Below are 20,774 nucleotides of genomic sequence, written 5' to 3' on the forward strand. Positions count from 1 at the left end.
TCAGTGCCCTGTGGCAAACTCCCTTCTCCCTGCCCCCCATCTCCAAGAATGCTGAGCACAAGTACTTTGTGCCATCCAAAGGCCACAAGTACCTGTACACCCACCCTGCTTCCAACTCGCTAGTGGTAGAGGCGATTAACCACAGGGAGCGACGGTCAACCCGGGGCTATGCCTAAGAACAAAGACTCCAAGAGACTAGACTTGTTTAGGTGTAAGGTTTATTCGTTCTCTAGTCTCCAGTTGAGGGTGGCCAACCATCAGGCCCTCTTGGGATTCTATGACTTTAACATGTGGGAAGCCATGGCCAAGTTCGAGGGCTCCCTCCCTGAGGCTGCTAGGAAGGAGTTCAGGGCAGTCATGGAGGAGGGCACGACTATGGCCAGGGCGACACTCCAAGCGGCACTGGATGCGGCAGACACCGCCGCCCGAACCATGGACTCAGCCATCATTATGCGCCGGGCATCCTGGCTGCTCCTCTCTGGCTTGTCCACAGAAGCTTAGCAGTTGATGCAAGACCTTCCCTTCGATGGGCAGGCCCTGTCTGCGGAACAGATGGGCAATAAACTCCGTGGCCTCAAGGACTCCCGCACAACGCTTAAAACACTGGGCCTGTATGTTCCCGGCCCTGCCCGCAAGCAGTTCAAGCTGCAGCAGCCTCAGGGCCACGGGAGCCACCCTCGCCAGGGGCCTCTCCATCAGAAATCCAGAGGCTACAAGCGGTGTCCTAGCCACCAGCCTCCGCAGGCTTCTCAGTCGAGTTTGTTTTGACGGTATGCCCGAGGGCAACCTACTGGACCGTTCCCAGGATCCTTCCTCCTCTATTTTTGCCAACCTCCTTTCTCCTTTCCTCCCTGCGTGGGCATCTATAACATCAGGCCGATGGGTTCTCAGTACGGTGGTGTGGGGTTACTCACTTCAGTTGCCTTCTACCCCTCCTTCCCACTCCATCCCTCTTCAGGGACCCTTCTCATGAGAGTCTCCTCACGCAGGAGGTAGAGAGGTTACTCCAGCTAGGTGCGGTGGAGGTCGTTCCTCCAGAGCACAGGAACCAGGGTTTCTCTTCCTGTTACTTTTTAATCCCAAGGGCAGTCTGCAACCTATCCTGGACCTGCGAGACTCGAACCGCTTCCTAGCGAAGCTGAAGTTCCGCATGATCTCCCTGGCCTCCATCATCCCCTCCCTGGATCCAGGAGATCAGCCTTCAGTCTGAAGGATGCGTACCTTCACATCGCCATCTTCAAGGGACACAGACGATTCCTCCGGTTTATGGCAGATCCCAACCACTATCAGTTTGTGGTCCTCTCATTTGGCCTAGTGACAGCACTGCAGGTATTTACCAAGTGCATGTCGATGGTGACTGCTTACCTCAGATGGGTGTACAGATCTACCCATACCTCAATGACTGGCTATTCAGAGACAAGTACAAAAGGATGTCGCGATGCTGGTAGCCGCTTGCTGTCGCCTTGACCTGTTGGTAAATGACAAAAAATCCATGTTAATTCCAGTACAGAGGATAGAATTCATCAGAGCGGTGCTTAATTCGACCTGCACCAGGGCGTTCCTGCAGCTGGAGAAATTCACGGCATTGACGGACCTCATCATTGAATTCTCCGTGTTTCCCCTGATCACAGCTAGGTCACATGGCAGCGTACACATATGTGGTGCGCCACGCCAGGCTCCGGATGCAACTGCTGCAGCAGTGGCTGGTGACGGTCTACTCCCAGTCAAGGGACCTCCTGGAAAAGGTTGTTACCAACCCTGCAACAACACTTACCTCACTGCGATGGTGGACCGACCCCAGAAAAGTCCTGGAAGGAGTTCCCTTCGTCAGCACTACACACTCAGGTTGATTTTGGATGCCTTGGACCTTGGCTGGGGGTCGCACCTTGGCACCCTCCAGACCCTGGGTATGTGGTCCCCACAGGAAATGACACTACACATAAACGTCAAAGAGCTCATGGCGGTGTGCAGGGCATGCACGGTCTTCCTACTTCACCTGTCGGGCAGAGTGGTCAGAGTCTTGACAGACAACATAGGTTCAATGTTCTAATCAACAGACAAAGGGGAGTGCGATCCTCGGCCCTCTGCAAAGAGGCACTCCATCTCTGGGACTTCTGCATTGACCACAGACTCCATCTAGAATCATGTCACCTTCCGGGTACCAAGAACATGCTAGCAGATCATCTAAGCATGGACTTCTCCTCTCACCATGAGTGAGTGCTCCATCTGGAGATAGCCGGCACGATCTTCCAGAGGTGGAGAACTCCTCAAGTGGATTTGTTCGCCATCTTGCAGAACAGGAGGTGCCACAGGCTTTGCTTCAGATAGGGTCTGGGCAAGGGCTCCCTCTCTGATGCCTTCCTCCTGCTGTGGGCAGGAAGCCTGATGTACGTGATCCCTCTGATTCCGCTCATCAGCAAGGTCATTGCAAAAATCAAGAGAGAATAGGCTCAGGTTATCATGATCGCCCCAGCATGGCCTCACCAGCACTGGTTTGGGATGCTGTCAAGCTTGGCGGCAATCCCTCTCTGGCCCCTGCCAAACCGACTGGACCTGCTGTCACAGGATGACAGTCAACTCTTGTACCCCAATCTCACGTCCCTCTGCCTCATGGCATGGATGTTGCGTGGCTGAACCCTGAGGAACAGGCCTGGTTGGAAAGGCTCCAGAAGGTCCTCCCCGAGAGTAGAAAGCCCTCAACTAGACAGACTTACCTGGCAAAGTGGATGAGTTTCTCCCACTGGGCGGCCAAACGGGGTATCTCCCCTTTGCATTCTTGGGTGCAATCGATCTCAGACTACCTGCTTCATTTGAGGAACCAGGGCCTGGCACACTCCCCTATCAGGGTGCATCTGGCGGCCATTTCCACCTTTCATCTGCCAATCAGGGACAGACGGTGTTCTCCCATGACATGACAGTCAGGTTCCTTAGGTCTTGAGAGACTTTTTCCACAAGTTTGGTCCCTGGTCCCTCAGTGGGATCTCAACTTGGTTCTGTCCAGGCTCACGGGCCCGCCCTTTGAGCCTTTGGCCTCGTGCTTCCTGTTTCACCTATCATGGAAGTTAGCTTTCCTAGCATCTGTGATATTGGGTGAGGCAAGTCTCCAAGCTGTGAGCCCTAACCTCAGAACCACCATACATGGTTTTCTATAAGGACATGGTCCAGCTCTGGTTCAACCCAGCTTTCCTTCCTAAGGTGGTGTCTACTTTCCGCAGGAGCCAGGATATCTTCCTTACGGTCTTCTGCCCCAAGCCCCATAAAACTGGTGAAGAGAGGCATCTTCATGCTTTGGATATGAAAAGGGCCCTGGCTTTCTACCTAGGTCAGACAAAGCCTTTCCATAAATTGACTCAGCTTTTCATCGCTACAGCTAACAGAATGAAGGGCCTCCGGTTGTCCACACAGAGGATTTCTAACTGGATCCCCTCTTGCATTTGCACCTGCTGTGAGTTGGCAGGAGTCCCTCCTCCGCCAATCGTCAGAGCCCACTCAACCAGAGCACAGGCATCTTCGGCTGCCTTCCTGGCACACTTCCCAATCCAGGACATCTGTCGAGCTGTTACTTGGTACTCAATGCACATGTTCACAGCCCACTACACATCACTCAGCAGGCCCGGGATTTTGGGGGGGTGGGGGTAGCTCAGTGGTTTGAGCATTGGCCTGCTAAACCCAGGGTTGTTAGTTCAATCCTTAAGGGGGCCATTCAGGGAACTAGGGTAAAAATCTGTCTGGGGATTGGTCCTGCTTTGAGCAGGGAGTTGGACTAGATGACCTCCTGGGGTCCCTTCCAACCTTGATATTCTATGTTCTATGATGCTGGGTTCAGCAGAGCTGTGTTGCAGTGTACACATCCACGAACTCCTACTCACCTCCAAGGGGTACTGCTTGGGCATCACCTAAGTTGAATCAACATGAACAAGCACTTGAAGAAGAAAAGCCAGTTACCTCTTTCCATAACTGATGTTCTTCAAGATGTGTTGCTCATGTCTATTCCACATCCCACCCTCCTTCCCCTCTGTCGGAGTTTCCAGCAAGAAGGAACTGAGGGTGGGGGGAGCCAGCAGCACCCTATATATTGTGGCATATGCATGCCACTCCAGGGAGTGTCAGAGGGAAAAAACTTGTGGCACCGCTGCATGTAGCGAGCACAGACACCTAAGTTGAATGGACATGAGCAGCACCTCTCAAAGAACACCAGTTACAAAAAAGGTAACTGTCTTTTCTGTTCCTGGCTCTGCTGTTTGCGTGCTGGATGACTGGGCAAGTGACTTCACCTCTCTGTGCCTCACCTTTTCTTCTGTTAAATGGGGGTAATGATCCTGACCTCCTTTGTAAAGCATTTTCAGATCTGTGGATGAAAGCACTATGCAAGAGCTAGGTGATATTGTTATTATATAGTAGAAATAGAGCTGAGAGTATTATATGGAATATGTGCCTTGTCTCTTTAAAGGCAGACAGTGAGCTGGAGTCAATTGGACACCTCCAACCAGGACAATCAACATGCAAGAGCAGGGTCATTAGGGTGAAACGAAGAGAAGAGGACCCTTGAAGTGGAGGAGGTTTATTTGAAAATAAGACAGGAAAGGGTACAGGAGAGACAGGAACCCGTACCTGTTTTCTGTAAGGCAATGAATGCAATCCTGACTGGAGTTGGAATGCATATAGTGGCTATATTAATGAGTGACTGTCATCTCCTGCTCTTTGAAGACATCTTCATAGACCATGGACGGATGGAGCAGATGAAAGTAACCTGAAAAGGGGTGTAGGGACCAGAGACAAGGAAGTGGGAGGCAGAATCTGTATAGACTGCCCTACCGGAAGATCACAAGTAAGGGGCAAGGGAGGGAGAAGGAGGGAGCACTCTAGCAATGCAAGAGTTTGCTCGTTGACCATGATGACCTGGATTGTGCCCCAGTAGATTAGTTTGTGCAGAGGGTAAGGCTGGCTGGGCTGTGGACATCATTTCTTTTGTTGCAGTCTCCAACTCCCAACAGTTTCTTGCTGCTGTTTGGGAACTTTTTACAGATTGTCCTGCGAGGTCAAAAGCTTCTAAGATCCTGTCTAGATTAGGGTACAAGGTCTGGTGTTCAAGTCAAGTGAAGCCAGGGAACATACACTGTTAAATTGGTTGAGTTATAACCTAGGGGTGAGCCCTAACTGCCAGGCTATGTGGTCAGTCTGTGTGTGTCTCGCTCACAGTTTCTCCTGTTGAAACATTCATTGAGCCAGAGAGAGCAAGAGACTGACTCTATAGCCCAATGGTCAGGGCACTGCCATGAGAGACCCAGGGTCAGGTTCAGGCAGAGCACAGACTTGAGCCTGGGTTTCCTAGGGGAGTGCCTTAGCCATTGGGCTAGTGGATATGTTGAGCGGGGTCTTTCTGTGCAAAAAATGTTGAAAGGTCTCAGTTTTGTTCTTCATTGACTGAAAACAAATACCAAAGTCTCCTTTTTTCAGCCCAGCCAGCCCTAGCTAACATGTTATTAAAGCTCACCCTTTATCCTAGTCTAGACAAAGCCTAAGCACAGGGAACAAAGGAAGGCTATACAGAGCCTATCCTGCCTGAGCAAAAAAGGGGGATCATTTTCTACAAGTCGTGCTGCTCTCAGAGATCTCAAATATGAACTGCAAACACCTAATGACCATAGATGAGAACAGAGTTTAAAGGTCTTTAAGTGGCACAACAGCAGTCTTCATGGATCTTGCAGGTTTCCCAACGTAGGTGAACATACTGAAAAGGTTTCTGACGTGAAAAGTTTGTGCTGGGGTTTTCTCCCTCCTAGCCCAATTCGTCTCCAGCTCCTCCCTGTCTCCATGCCAGCTACCCTTCTAGGCTCACAAAAAAGTTACTACAACTTCAAGCAACTGTTTGGCAGTTTGCCTGGCTGTAGGCTGGTAGGATGATGGCACATGTTCTCTGGCTTGGCACTTTGTGAGCCACAGAGCCCATCTGTTGGGGGGCGGGTATCACGGGAGTCACAGTCTGGGTGCTTTGGAACTGCTCTGAGTGAAGCTAGTCAGGACTCTGGTGCAGCAGGACTCCCCTCTCTGGTCACTCTTACACCATGGCAGGAAGCTTCTTTGGCTTTGGCACTTCCTGACCTCGGAGCACACAGCACTCCGTTTCACCCCGTGAACTCTCCGTAGTGAGTCCACCTGGATGGGACACCTGGGGAAGCCTTACACCCCCTTGTGCACCCCGTCTTTGCAGTCAGCAGTTACTCTCACCCAGCGTTGAAAAAAAGGTTTATTAGTCGACAGGAGCACAGCCTAGAACAGATCTTGTTAGGACAGAAATCAGGAACTTTCAACAAAGTCCATCCTGGGGGGCTCCAGGGCCTGGTGCCTTGGATTCCCTCCTCCGAGTCCCAAAACAGAAGACTGACCAGTTTCCACCAGCCCAGCCTCCGACCCCCATAGCACCTACTCTGTCATTTGTCCCTTTCTCCCACTCCCCAAAAAAGGTCACCTGACCTCTTTGTTCACAACACCTTGTGGGGGGCGGGGGCTGGCTATCAGTTGCTAGGTTACAGGGTCTTGGCCATTCCCTGTCCTGACAGTACTCACACCTGCCCTCTAGGAGTCTCTGCAATGATCACACACTCTTATCCCACCAGCCAGATACTTAAGCAATACATAGGGGAAACTGAGGCGCATGCCCCAAGTTCAGAGAAAACATTAAGAACTTTCCCACTTCGTCACGGGGGGAAAAGGGATCAGTACTGCAGAGGTGGCACTCTCTCTCCCTTCTGTGCAGCCCGGGCTGTCTGCACATGGTTCTGTAAATACATGTGCAATCGATGTGTGTTATATCCTGAAAAATAGCTGCAAATAGGCTGTGGCAATATGGACATCATTTCAGGTGGCGGGGGGGCGGAGGTACTTCAAAAAAAGAAAATAAATCTTCTAATGAATGTGAAACTAAATGTGGATATTTCTGACTTGACTTCTTCCTTATTAGGGTTCTGTGTGCAATCACTGAACCTATAAATAACTTTCCTAAGAGCTGCTTGATTGCTAAAATCCTGTATATTCCCAAACACATCAACAACATGGTTTTATATAGGGGTGAGGGGGAATCTGTTAAATCTCAGCATATCCAGCATTAATGATAGCAATTTTTAATTAACCTGATTTAGAAGCCAATTGTAATGCTGATGAAAATGAAAGGATAGAACATACAATAATTTATTCCAGTACAGTGGTCATGACTGCTGAATTAAATTTATTCAAATTAACTTTAAAAAAAATCTTTGTAGCACTAGGCTTAGTGCTGGATGCCACGCTCTGGAGACGGAGTTAGCGTACAAGCTTGGACATTGTATAAGTGAACGCATGGCTGTGCAAGCAATTTGGGGCAAAGTGATTCTTTAACAATGAGGGAAGATCAGGGGGAGTAAAGACCAATCTTGGTCTTGTTTAAAAGAAGAAAAAAAATCAGTCTGTGGTCTTTTACTAACTGCCCCTCCTCAGGACGTGCTGGTTACAGGAAGATGGGTCCTTGTCAGTTCAACATAGGAAACTGCCTACGATTCACTTTCTCCTCCACAGAACAGTTCCTACCTCTGTGGGCAGCAGTTGTTCAACAGCACACAACACCACTGTCCAGCAGGAAGTGAACCTGGAGGGCTGTTGAACCTGCACGAGCAGTTTAGCTAGAAAGACTGTAACTGAGTTGGAATGAAGCACTCAGTCTGTGAAATGGGCCAAAAGCTGTGGGCTTTAAAAAAAGCCAAACAAACCAACCAATCCCCCATGGGCTGAACTCCAGATAGAAGAAGAGAACATACAATAACATGGTAGTGTACTGAGAAGAGCATGCTGCTGGGTGTGTGCATTCTGTATGTATGCCTGTGTGTATGAAAGCATGTGATGGAATGATTTTCAGGTGTACAGTAAATGATGCTTTTCAGGAGGGGTTAGGGTCCTGTCGATTTCAATTGCACTGCTTATGTGGGCTTTTAGTTCTAAAAACAATTTTCTTCTGAATTCACTGGGACCTATATGTCCCTAGCTGATTGAAGAAGGATCATTTGTAGCCTTTGTTAAAATGCCTATTAAAACCCTTTGCCTTACCTGTTAGTTCCAAATGGTACAAATTGTCTTGCTTGTCATTTTCTAGGTGGCTTGGCAGATAATTGGGTACCTCCTACTAACGATAGTTGTGCAAGTGATGAGTGGCCCCAAAAGCTGTAGTGCTTTCACGCAATGTCTCTAGCTTTTCCATAACAAGGGAATCTGGTTTATAGAAGCTCTAATGATGAGGAAGGGCCCAGCTGAATAAAGTGCTGACCCTTTGCTGCGAGATGTAGAGCTCGCTCAGTTCCCAGTGGGAGTAGGACTAAACGGGATTGGATCATAAAGGAGCAGTAGCATGACTTTCTAATGTAAGATCTGTTTTTAAATTCAGTGATTTGTCTGTTTAGCAAAATGAAGACTTAATAAAACGTGTGCTCCAGTCTTGAAATTTTATTGGGAGTTCAGTGAGACTAATGCATCATGCTAATATGGCACCGCAAGCAGGTAATAGTAGTAGTGTTGTACAGAATAGGTAGTTTTCTACAGAATGCGCTGAATATTCCTGTGTTCTTCAACATGTTGGTTATTTGCCTTCAGTTTCCAGGAGAATAGTATTTCAGTATTGCAGATGACAGGGGAAAACTTATACTATGTTCTGTGCTGTCTACGTTTCCTGCCCATCTGATAATATGGGCTTTATATCTCCTTTTGTTTAGACAGATTTTTTTTCTCCTAGGGTGCTCTCTTTTCTCCTTATTCTTATTGACAGAAGTGTATTTTCTCTGTCCTTCTCATTCCAGGTTATCCAACTGGGTATCCCACAGCTGCCCCTGCCTACAATCCGAATATGTATCCAACCAGCAGCCCTGGCTATGCCCCAGGTAAAAACAACTTTTCATTCTAAGGATACAGGAGAGTTTCACTCATTTGCCCTTTGTTAACTGGCACACAGAACCCTGCTGTCGCTATATGTTTTTCAGCAAATAGTACAGAGACTGTAGTAACTCCTCCCATTACTTCACAAAATATGTCATCACATGTTTCTCAGTCCATGTCCTAGGTATGGTCTAGACCCCCTCACCACAGCATCTGAGCTCCCACACAATCTTTAGTGTATCTATCCTCACGATCCCCCTCTGAGGCAGGGCAGCGCTATTATTATTCTTCGAGTGGTTGTTCATGTCCATTCCAAGCAGGTGTGTGCGTGCCGCGTGCACGCCAGCCAGAAGATTTTCCCCTAGCAGCGTCCATAGGGTCGGCCCTGGCACTCCCTGGAGTGGCGCCACCCTATAAAAGGGCCCGTCAACCTTCCACCCCCTCAGTTCCTTCTTACTGCTGGTGACGGCTAGCTGGAAGTTCTCTTGCGTAACAAGTTAGCAGTGTCCTATCCTTGTGTATAGTCCGTGTATATAGTTAGTATATAGTTAGTTTACTTAGGTCATTTGTATATAGTTCTTGGTAGTTGTGGGGTCCCCCCCACATTTTCGTTGCCCTTTGGGGCATGCCCGGGTCCCCCAGGTTTAAACTCTGCAAGGACTGCGGGAAATTCATGCCCAAGAGTGATCCGCACTCTGCTTGTTTGAGGTGCCTCGGAGAGAGCCACCGAAAGGACCAGTGCTCTATCTGCAGGGGCTTCTGCCCGAGATCTCTCAAAGACAGAGCTCAAAGACTTAAAGTCCTCCTGATGGAGGCTGCCCTGCAGCCTCCCTCAGACCAGGAACCGGCCGAGGCAGTGCCCAGCACGTCTTCCTCGGTGTGGAGCGCCCCGGCACCGGCATCAGGACTGAGGGCCCAGCCCAAGTCATCTAAGACCCAGCACCAAACAGAGTCGGTCATAGGAAGTCGGCCTCAGTGCCGCACCACTCACTGTCTCCGGTGCCCGCTAAGAAGAGGAAGCCGGTGAGGGAATGAACGGTCACCCCACCAGGACCCCCAGAGGCCGACGCCGTCCGCGAGTGCAAGCGGACAGGCTGGGCTACAGCCCTCGGCTGCTCCGTCGACTCCTGCACTGCAGAGAGAGCGGTCGATTCCGGACCGGCCTAGATCCCTGGACCTCAGCGGAGACTTGCGCCTCCCTTCAACACCAGAGGCATTCGAGGCGGCCTCAGATTTGATGGGACTCCCGGTGCCGGCCTCTCCACACCGTAGTAGGGAGTTGCCTTCCACGGCCCGTCTCCCAGTACAATCGAGGGGCAAGCCGGCCATGCTGTCGCCTTCCTCCCTGCACTGAGCCGCTAGGGCGGCACTGGACCAGATAAGAGGCTCCCCGCTGCCTCAGCATCGCTCTCCAACAGCACCGGGTGCTGCCCACCTCCGGGTCCTCGTACTCAGAGACCTCAGACTCAGAGGCAGACTCCTACCGCTCCAGCCGGTCGCGGAGCAGAAGATTGGTTTCGGGGACGAGCCACCAGCGTTACCCACAGTGGCAGCAGCAATGGCTTCCACCCTTGCAGTGGCCGTTTTGGACCCCCTGGACCTACTACCAGTCAGTAGGCCAGGCGTTTGGTCCTTGATCAAGGTCGGCCTTGGTCTCCTCGGCATCGGTGGCCTCAGCGCAGCTGCCTCCTCCACCAGCACCGTCACTGAGCAGGGGTTTGCCATATCCAAGATCAGCACCCCCTAGATGGGCAGAGGCAGGGGCAGCGGCACCAGCAGCGGCTACAGTTCGGGCTCAACAGGCACCGCCCGATATGCCAAGCCGTTCACTGGTGACCCTGGTACCGGTCGCGGTGCCGCATTTAGAATCGGAATCGGCCCTGCAACCACAGTGCCGTGTGCCGCAGGACCCCAAAGGGCTGCATGCACCTGAGGAAGGGCCGATCCAAGTAATTTCCTCATCTTCCTCCCCGGACAAAGCGGTCTCAGGCACGGCTGCGGTACCGGCCCTGGAGGACACTCGGATCCTCCAACAACTACTCCAACGAGCAGCTCAGAGCCTCGTAATCCAGGTTGAGGAAACTGAGGTAGATGCAGATCCGGTAGTAGACATCCTGGCTCCCTCAGGGCCATCCAGGGTGGCTCTCCTGTTGATCAAGACCATAACGGATACGTCCCACACCTTATGGCAAACACCAGCCTCACTGGCCCTACTGCCAAGAGAACGGAGCAGCGTTATTTCGTCCCCTCTAAAGGGCACGAACACTTGTACAACCCCCCTCCCCCGGACTCCTTGGTGGTGGATGCAGCCAACCAACGGGAGTGTCAATGGTTTCAGGGGTCAACACCAAAGAACAGGGACGCCAAAAGACTCAACCTCTTTGGTAGAAAAGTGTACTCCGCAGCAGGCGTACAACTCCGTATTGCCAACCAACAGGCAGTCGTAAGCCAATATGGTCATAACACGTGTTCAGCCATGTCGAAGTTTACAGAGGTTCTTCCCCTGGAGTCGAGGTCGGAGTTTTCGGCCCTGGTGGAGGAAGGGGAACTGATCTCCCGAGCCTCTCTCCAGGCTGCCCTAGATGCGGCGGACTCAGCCTCGTGCACCCTGGCCACGGGCCTAGTCATGAGGCGGGGAGCCTGGCTCCAGGTCTCAGGCCTTCCCTATGAGGTCCAGCAGACTATTCAAGACCTCCCCTTCGAGGGGCAGATGCTGTTTTCCGAAAAGACAGACAAACGTCTGCATAGCCTAAAGGACTCGAGGGCCACGCTTCGCTCGCTGGGCTTGCATACCCCTGTGACCCAGCGCAGGCAGTTTAGGCCGCAGGTGGCCCCACACCCTACCAGCCCCAGACTTGCTAGGAGCTGGGGCACAGGTGGGGCAGAAATGGCAGGAGGCGTCACCAACGCCACCCCTCTGGCCAGGCGTCCAGTCAATCGAGACCGCCATCGGGGCCTAGGCCCCCTGTTTGATGATACAGTCGAGGGCAACCTACCTATCGAGACTCTGGATCCTTCTACCCCTACCTTTGGGTCCTGAATCAAGTCGGACAGCTGGGTGCTCCGCACGGTAGAGAGGGGATATTCTATCCAGTTTTCCTCCCTCCCGCCCACCAGCCCCCCTCTCCGTCCCTCTTCAGGGACCCATCTCACGAGCAACTTCTAATTCAAGAGGTGAAATCCCTCATGGAGGCAGGGGCGGTGGAGGAAATCCCTCGGGAGCTCAGGGGCAAAGGCTTCTACTCCCAGTATTTCCTAATACCGAAGGCAAAAGGGGGCCTGAGACCCATCCTGGACTTGCGGCGGCTGAACAAGTTTGTACGAAAGCTCAAGTTCTGCATGATCTCCCTGTCCTCGATCATCCCCTCCCTGGATCCAGGAGATTGGTGCGCCGCCCTCGACTTAAAGGACGCTTATTTCCACATCGCCATAATTCCCCGACACCGTCGGTACCTCAGGTTCGTCGTGGCCGACGCCCATCTGCAGTTCACAGTGCTCCCATTCGGCTTGTCAGCTGCCCCAAGGGTCTTCACGAAGTGCATGGCAGTCGTGGTGGCCTTCCTGCGCAGGCAGGGCATCCAGGTATTCCCCTACCTGGATGATTGGCTCGTAAAGGGCCGCACCAAGGAGCAGGTGGAGGCCCAGGTGCTGTTCATCAGGCAGACCTTTCTCAATCTCGGCCTCCTCTTGAATGAAGCCACGTCCACCCTGTCTCCTACTCAACGAATAGAGTTCATAGGGGTGGTTCTGGGCTTCACCCACGCCAGAGCGTACCTTCCGGAATCCAGGTTCCGTGCGATTTCTGAGCTCATCCTCGGACTGCACCGCGCCCTGATTACCACGGCGCAGATCTGCCTCTGGCTGTTGGGTCACATGGCGGCGTGCACCTACATCGTAAACCATGCCAGACTCCAACATCGCCCGCTACAGTCCTGGTTAGTGATAGTATACCGCCCAGCCAGGGACCCCCTGGACTCAGAGGTTTCCATTCCCCACTTGGTGCTAAGCTCACTACGGTGGTGGCTTGACCCGCAGAAAGTGTGCATGGGTGTCCCCTTTGCTGCCCCTCAACCCTCCCTCTCCCTGGTAATGGATGCCTCGGATCAGGGTTGGGGAGCGTGCCTGGGACACCTCAGGATGCAGGGCTTGTGGTCGCCAGAGGACCTCGAGTTGCATATCGGTGTCAGGGAGCAGAGAGCGGTTCGCCTGGCTTGTTTGACCTTCCGGTCCCAACTGGCCGGCAGATGTGTTTCAGTCCTCTCGGACAACACATCAGCGGTCTTTTATATCAACAAATGGGCGTGCACTCTCCTCTCCCCTGTGCAGTGAAGACCTCGTATTGTGAGATTTCTGCGTCCACAATGCTATCCGGCGTTCTACCTTCCAGGGGAACAGAACGGCCTGGTGGACACCCTCAGCCGCTCGTTCCGGGGTCACGAGTGGTCCCTCCGATGGGACGTGGTGTGCTCAATCTTCCAGCTCTGTGGCTTTCCCCAGTTAGACCTGTTCACCTCGAGGGAAAACAGAAAGTACCGACAATTCTGCTCCCTCCTGGGCCGCAGTCAGGGGTCTCTGTCGGACGCCTTCCTCCAGTCTTGGGGGGTCTGTCTGCTCTACTCCTTCCCTCCAATCCCCCTGAAACACAGGGTGATTTTGAAGATTCGCAGGGACCACGCATGGGTAATCCTGATAGCTCCAGCCTGGCCGCGCCAACATTGGTATATGTCGCTCCCGCACATGTCCATTCAGGCGCCCCTAACGCTGCCCTGCTCCTGGACCTGATCACGCACGACCGGGGCTCCCTCCGTCACCCGAACCTGGAATCTCTCCACCTCACAGCCTGGATGCTCCATGGCTGAACCCGGTGGAGATGCAGTGCTCCCAGCAGGTCAGTCAAGTGCTGCTTGGTAGTAGGAAACCATCAACCAGGGCCACCTACCTGGCCAAATGGAAGTGCTTCTCAATATGGTTGGGTCAGCGAGGACACAATCCACTGGGGGTCCCAATCCCCATTGTCTTAGACTATTTGTTCCACCTCAGACAACTGGGCCTCTCCCTCTCCTCGATTCGTGTTCACTTGGCGGCCCTCTCAGCTTTCTATCCAGGAGAGCGGGGTACCTCGGTGTTTGCGAACCCGCTGGTCGGGCATTTCCTCAAGGGTATGGACAGGCTATTTCTGCATGTTCGTCAGCTGGCTCCTGCCTGGGACCTGAATCTGGTCCTCTCCGCCCTCTCGGGGCCTTCCTTTGAGCCTCTGGCTCCGTGCTCCCTGTTGTACCTGTCGTATAAGACCACCTTCCTGGTGGCGATCACCTCGGCCAGGAGGGTGTCGGAGCTCAGGGCGTTAACCTACGAGCCCCCGTACACTGTCTTCTATAAGGACAAGGTCCAACTTAGACCTCCCCAAGATCATTTCACAGTTCCATATGGGACAAGATATCTTTCTCTCGGTGTTTCATCCGAAACCTGACTCTTCCAGTGAGGAGCAGAGGTTACATTCCCTGGATGTCCGCAGGGCCTTGGCCTTTTACATCGACCGTACCAAGTCATTCAGACGCTCGACTCTGCTCTTCATCGCGATGGTGGATAGGATGAAAGGGCTCCCGGTTTCCTCTCAGCGAATCTCTTCGTGGATCGCGACCTGCATCCGGGAATGCTACCGCATAGCTAAGACCCCTGTCCCTCCGGTCACGGCCCACTCCACTAGGACGCAGGCCTCCTCTGCGGCATTCCTGGCTCAGATCCCAACTCAGGAGATTTGTAGAGTGGCCACGTGGTCCTCCATCCACACGTTCTCATCGCACTATGCAATCACGCACCAGGCTAGGGATGATGCAGCCTTCGGCCGTGCAGTACTCCAGTCAGCAGTGAACTCCAACCCTACAACCTAGGTTTAGGCTTGTGAGTCACCTGCTTGGAATGGACATGAACAACCACTCAAAGAAGAAAAAACGGTTACCCAGCTTTTAGTAACTGTTGTTCTTCAAGATGTGTTGTTCGTGTCCATTCCAATACCCACACTCCTGCCCTTCTGTTGGAGTGCCGGCAAGAAGGAACTGAGGGGGTGGAGGGTCGGCGGGCCCCTTTATAGGGCACCACAGTGGCGCCACTCCAGGGGGCGCCAGGGCCACCCCTACGGACGCTGCTAGGGGAAAATCTTCCAGCTGGCGTGCACGCGGCGCGCACACACCTGCTTGGAATGGACATGAACAACACATCTTGAAGAACAACAGTTACTAAAAGGTGGGTAACCATTTTTTGTGGGGAACTAAGGAAGTGACTTGCCCAAGGTCACATAGGAAGTCTGTGGCAGAGCAAGGAATTGAACCCTGGTCTCCCAAGCCCTCAGCTAGTAGCCCAATCACTGGACCATTCTTCCTCTCTAGAACGTTATCAAAAGTATCATTATAAAGAATTAGACCTGCATTGTCATGTAGGTGAACACAGAACATGTTGTAATGGATTATCCTTCCTTTTCAGTGTGTGCACTTAATCAATAATTGGCAACATTCAATAATTCACAATAAATTGTTCCTGCACATCATCAGTGCAAATTAGCAAGGTTCCACTGGTGATTAATTTTGAATATTCTACAGTAATTTTCTTGCCTAAGCAAACCACTTGGGTTTCATGCATTTTGAGCCCAAACCTTGAAGTCCTTACTCAAGCTATAATCTCCTTGCAGCCAGCAGAAGATGTCCTTTAGCCCCCAATTCCGGAAAGGGTCCCTAGTCAAGAAATCACTTATGTATGTGCTTAAAGTTAAGCATCTGCTTAAGAGCTTTTCTGAATCAGGGTCTCAGATGGAACAAATAAAAACCCTTACTCACGTTGAGTAGTTCCTTACACTATGAGCAGGCTGTGAGACTTCAGGGGAACTACTCGTTGAGTAAGGTACTACTCAATATGACTGAGGATGGCAGAATCGGGCTAAATAAGGGCTTCAGGATATGGCCCTTGTTTATTTTTTGCTTCATATACAATATAATTTAAACAGTACATAGGAGTTTAGGGATAATGGTACGAAGACAAATGGGAATGAGGATATGAAGGTAGATATTACCACATCTGAGATAAAAGCCAAACTCAATCAGTTTAACGGGACTAAATCGGGAGCCCAGATTATCTTCATCCAAGAATATTAAAGGAACTGGCACATGAAATTGCAAGCCCATTAGCAAGAATTTTTAATGAATCTGTAAACTCAGGGGTTGTACTGTACGACTGCAGGATTGCTAACCTAGTTCCTATCTTTTAAGAAAGGGAAAAAAAGGCCTGTTTGACATCTGTAGTATGCAAGGTCTTAGAAAAAATTTTGAAAGAGAAAGTAGTTAAGGACGTTGAGGTCAATGGTAATTGGGACAAAATACAACATGGTTTTACAAAAGGTAGATCGTGCCAAACCAACCTGATCTCCTTCTTTGAGAAGGTAACAGATTTTTTTAGACAAAGGAAATGCAGTGGATCTAATTTACCTCAATTTTAGTAAGGCGTTTGACACGGTTCCGCATGGGGAATTATTATCTAAATTGGAAAAGATGGGGATCAATATGAAAATTGAAAGATGGATAAGGAATTGGTTAAAGCGAAGACTACAACGGGTCGTACTGAAAGGTGAACTGTCAGACTGGAGAGAGATTACTAGTGGAGTTCTCAGGGATCAGTTTTGGGACCAATCTTATTTAATCTTTTTATTACTGACCTTGGCACAAAAAGTGGGAATGTGCTAATAAAGTTGGCTAATGACACGAAGCTGGGAGGTATTGCCAGGACAGAGAAGGACCGGGATATCATACAGGAAGATCTGGATGACCTTGTAAACTGGAGTAATAGTAATAGGATGAAATTTAATAGTGAAAAGTGCAAGGTCATGCATTTAGGGATTCATAACAAGAATTATTGTTATAAACTGGGGACACATCAGTTGGAAGTAACAGAAGAGGAGAAGGACCTCAGAGTATTGGTTGATCACAGGATGACTATGAGCCGCCAATGTCATATGGCCATGAAAAAAGCTAATGCGGTCTTGGGATGCATCAGGCGAGGTATTTCCAGTAGAGATAAGGTGGTGTTAGTACCATTATACAAGGCACTGGTGAGACCTCATCTGGAATACTGTGTGCAGTTCTGGTCTCCCGTGTTTAAGAAGGATGAATGGAACAAGTACAGAGAAGGGCTACTGGGATGATCCGAGGAATGGAAAACCTGTCTTATGAAAGGCGACTCAAAGAGCTTGGTTTGTTTAGCCTAACCAAAAGAAGACTGAGGGGAGATGATACGGCTCTCTATAAATATATCAGAGGAATAAATACCAGTGAGAGAGAGGAATTATTTAAGCTCAGTACCAATGTGGACACAAGAACGAATGGATATAAACTGGCTATCAGGAAGTTTAGACGTGAAATTAGATGAAGGTTTCTAACCATCAGAGGAGTGAAGTTCTGGAACAGCCTTCCAAGGGGAGCAGTGGGGGCAAAAGACATATCTGGCTTCAAGACTAAGCTTGATACGTTTATGGAGGGGATGGTGTAATGGGATAGCCTAATTTTGGTAATTAATTGGTCTTTGACTATTAGCGATAAATATGCCCAATGGCCTGTGATGCAATGTTAGATGAGGTGGGATCTGAGTTACTACAGAGAATTCTTTCCTGGGTGTCTGGCTGGTGAGTCTTGCCCACATGCTCAAGGTTTAGCCAATTGCCATATTTGGGGTCGGAAAGGAATTTTCCTCCAGGGCAGATTGGCAGAGGCCCTAGGGAGTTTTCACTTTCCTCTGCAGCGTGGGACATGGGTCATTCTCTGCATCTTGAAGTCTTTAAACCATGATTTGAAGACTTCAATGGCTCAGACACAGGTTTGATACAGGAGTGGGTGGGTGAGATTCTGTGGCCTGCGTTGTGCAGGAGGTCAGACTAAATGATCATAATGGTCCCTTCTGACCTTAAAGTCTATGATTCTATGGTAGCATAAAAGATGCGATATCTCCTTTGTAACCACAGTGTTTTGAAGTATATACATATTACTTGTTGATTTTTAAGCAAAAAGGTTGCTCTTACAGGGATATTGGCGGAGAGGGGTGAAGGAAGCACAGGGACTAGAGGGGTGGGGTAGTGGCCGTGGGGAAGCAAGAACCCTGTGGGGGAGGGAGTGGGGGAGAAGCCAGCAAATAGGGACCCAGTGAGGATGGGGAGGAATGGTGTTTGGTGGTGGTGGAAGCAGGAGTCTGGAGGGATGTTAGAGGGGTGCGGAGCAGGAATCTGGGGTGGGGGGAAGTAGAAGGGGGTGGGATGGTAATGACTGGGGAAGTAGGGACCCAGAGGGAATTGGAGGCATGGGGAGTGACGGTGACAAAAGAAGCAGGGATGCAAGGGGGAGAAGTGAGTAGACGGGGATGAAAGCAGGGAGCTGGAGTTGGGGGCATTGGAGATGGGATGGGGAAAGGAGGGACCTGGAGTTTATGTGGGGAGGAAGGGACTGTTTATAACAAACCCTGGGTTTTTCAGCTCCGTTTTCCAGGGGAAAAGCATTGTGCTGGAAAATTTTCAACCAACTTTCTTAGGGACAATTATAGGATGTACCTAGTGTGCTAGATGCTTATGACAGACAGTGACTCGGGGAAGCTTGATAAAGAGATTGTCTCTAGTAAATTTGAGAGTTAAGAGGTAGCCCTTCAGAAGAGGACATCTGGGATGTTATTCTGCAGGATTATTACCTGTGTCAGGTGAGGGTATTCGATAGCAGTGATAAGGAGGTCAGTTTAAGAAAATGGTGCACATAGTCAGAATTTAAATGTATAGGACCCTGAGGTAGATTTTGAGGTAGTCCTGCTGATCAGATTAGCAGTTGTGTTCTGGAGCACCAAGTAAAAACAGGAGGAGGGGTATGTGGAGTCTCTGATACAGTCGCAAAAGGAGAGAACGAGGGAAGCTCTGCAGCTTGGAGCCCCAGGAGGATAGTGTGTGTGAAGCTGGAGGGGAGTGACCTACTGTGCAGTAGCCTAGATGGGAATTCAGAGCTGGGCGCCAGGCCAGCCACCACCACTTCCCACTCAGCTCAGAAGGCAGTGCAAAAGTAAGGGTGGCAATACCACGACCTCCCTAATATAACCTTGCAACTCCCCTGCAAACATCTTTAGGGTCAGGACCCCCAGCTTGAGAAATGCTGGTCTCCCCTGTGAAATCTGTAGAGTATAGGGTAAAAGTGCACAAAAGACCAGATTTCATGGCCTGTGACACATTTTTCAGAGCCATGAATTTGGTAGGGCCAAAATGAAAATATCACATGAAGATGCTGGTGCATTCAGCAGCAAAGGAGTTAAAGCATAAGAGAAGCTTTAGCAGAGGCAGGCGCAAGGTATGGGCAAGTTCTGGCCACCTTCCAGGCACACCTCCTCAGCGGAAATATGGGAGGGAAAAGCATGTTTACAGTCAGGAACGATCCCAAGATTTCAGACCTTCAGAGCAACATTAAGGAGAGTGATGGCAGTGTCAGAGACATGGGACAAAGAGAACTTTTTACCCAGGAGGAAGTGTTCAGGCTTTGATTCATTCAGTTGTAGGAAGTTATGGTTAGAGCCAATAATTGAAACCTTCTGTCGTGTTTGTGGGGTTTGGAGAGTTGCTGGCATACTTCAAGCTGGTTAACCAACCTTTTGGAATCCAGTCTTTGCTGGTTGTCCACATGTGTGCTGTGCAATTAATAAAGCCCAATGGAAGGGGGGTCAAGTTACTAATATATATAAAGAGAAAGAAACTAAGAACAGACCCAGGAGAGAGAAGCAGTATCAAGTAACGGGTTAACGTACTAACTGGTGGATTTTGGCAAAGGGAGGCAGGCATTTAAAGGTTCGTCTACATTGCTCTCTCCTTTTGGTAGCTTATAGAGAACATGCACTACATGTCCCCCTGGCATGGATATAATTAGCAGAGTGTGGATGGTGAGGCACTGCTTAGGCAAATACAGCCAGGACACACCTGAGCCCTGTGGATATATACCTAGGTATGCACCTTACCTGCCCAAGCAGTGCCTCTCCCATCTATATGGTTGTTTTTAGCAGTATAATGTTCCACTGCACCTCTGCTGCTGGAGTCTTTCCCTGCCAGAGGGAAGGACTCCAGCAGTGGGGAAAGACTCTAGCAGCAGGGTTCTGGAAAGGCTGCAACAACCTTAGAAATGCACATGTAACTTCTCATAGTGCTGTGTACTGTTCTCTCTGTGGACCAGACAAAGTCCAGGAAAGTTATTCATATGCAAGAGGTGGAGCACATGAGCCAAAGGCTCTGTACTGTGCCCCATACACAACGAATCTTCAGAGGTTGTTTAAAAGCTTGTATGATATTATATTGCATTTGTTTGAAAAATAGCCCATGAAGAGAAATTGGAAAGATTAGGACTGCAGTTCAAAGAGAGAGGCGAGAAAGGTACATAAAATGATGAATGGTACAAACAAGATGAACCAGGGTCTCCTATTTTACCTTTTACAAATGCAAGAACCAGGAGAAAGTCAATGAAAATGAAAAGAAACAAGTAGTAAAATGATAAAGGAAATTGTTTTGCACAATGCTTAGTTAACCTGGGGAACTCCATGCCACAAAGCGTAATTGAGGATAGGAGTTTAGCAAGATTCCAAGAGAGATGAGGTATGTATACTGATAATGAGAACATCTACACCTTACGTTAGACGGGACAAAAACATAAAGGATGGATGTACATCTTAATACTTCAGCCCATAAGCCAGCCTCTGACTGTGAGGGGTTAGGGACAGGTTATCTAGTATTTGACAGTTACAAGAACTCTGTCACCTTCTTTCGAAGCATCCAGATCAGACCATTGTCAGAGACAAGATGTCAAATTAAATGGCCAACTGGTTTGATCTGT

The 20,774-nt window shown here is 50.1% G+C and overlaps 1 protein-coding gene across 4 annotated transcripts in view; it reads left to right on the plus strand.

Annotated features, from left to right (window-relative positions):
* The window catches only part of FAM168A (family with sequence similarity 168 member A), a 361,316-nt gene that overhangs the window by 290,451 nt on the left and 50,091 nt on the right, over positions 1-20,774 (plus strand). For all 4 annotated transcript variants that reach the window (XM_030557179.1, XM_030557188.1, XM_030557198.1 and 1 more), the window contains one exon: positions 8,820-8,900. In XM_030557179.1, the coding sequence (XP_030413039.1) occupies positions 8,820-8,900 (81 nt within the window). The remainder of the gene's footprint in view (positions 1-8,819; positions 8,901-20,774) is intronic.

The sequence above is a fragment of the Gopherus evgoodei genome, chromosome 1 (assembly GCF_007399415.2).
Source record: "Gopherus evgoodei ecotype Sinaloan lineage chromosome 1, rGopEvg1_v1.p, whole genome shotgun sequence".
Taxonomy (NCBI): domain Eukaryota; kingdom Metazoa; phylum Chordata; order Testudines; family Testudinidae; genus Gopherus; species Gopherus evgoodei.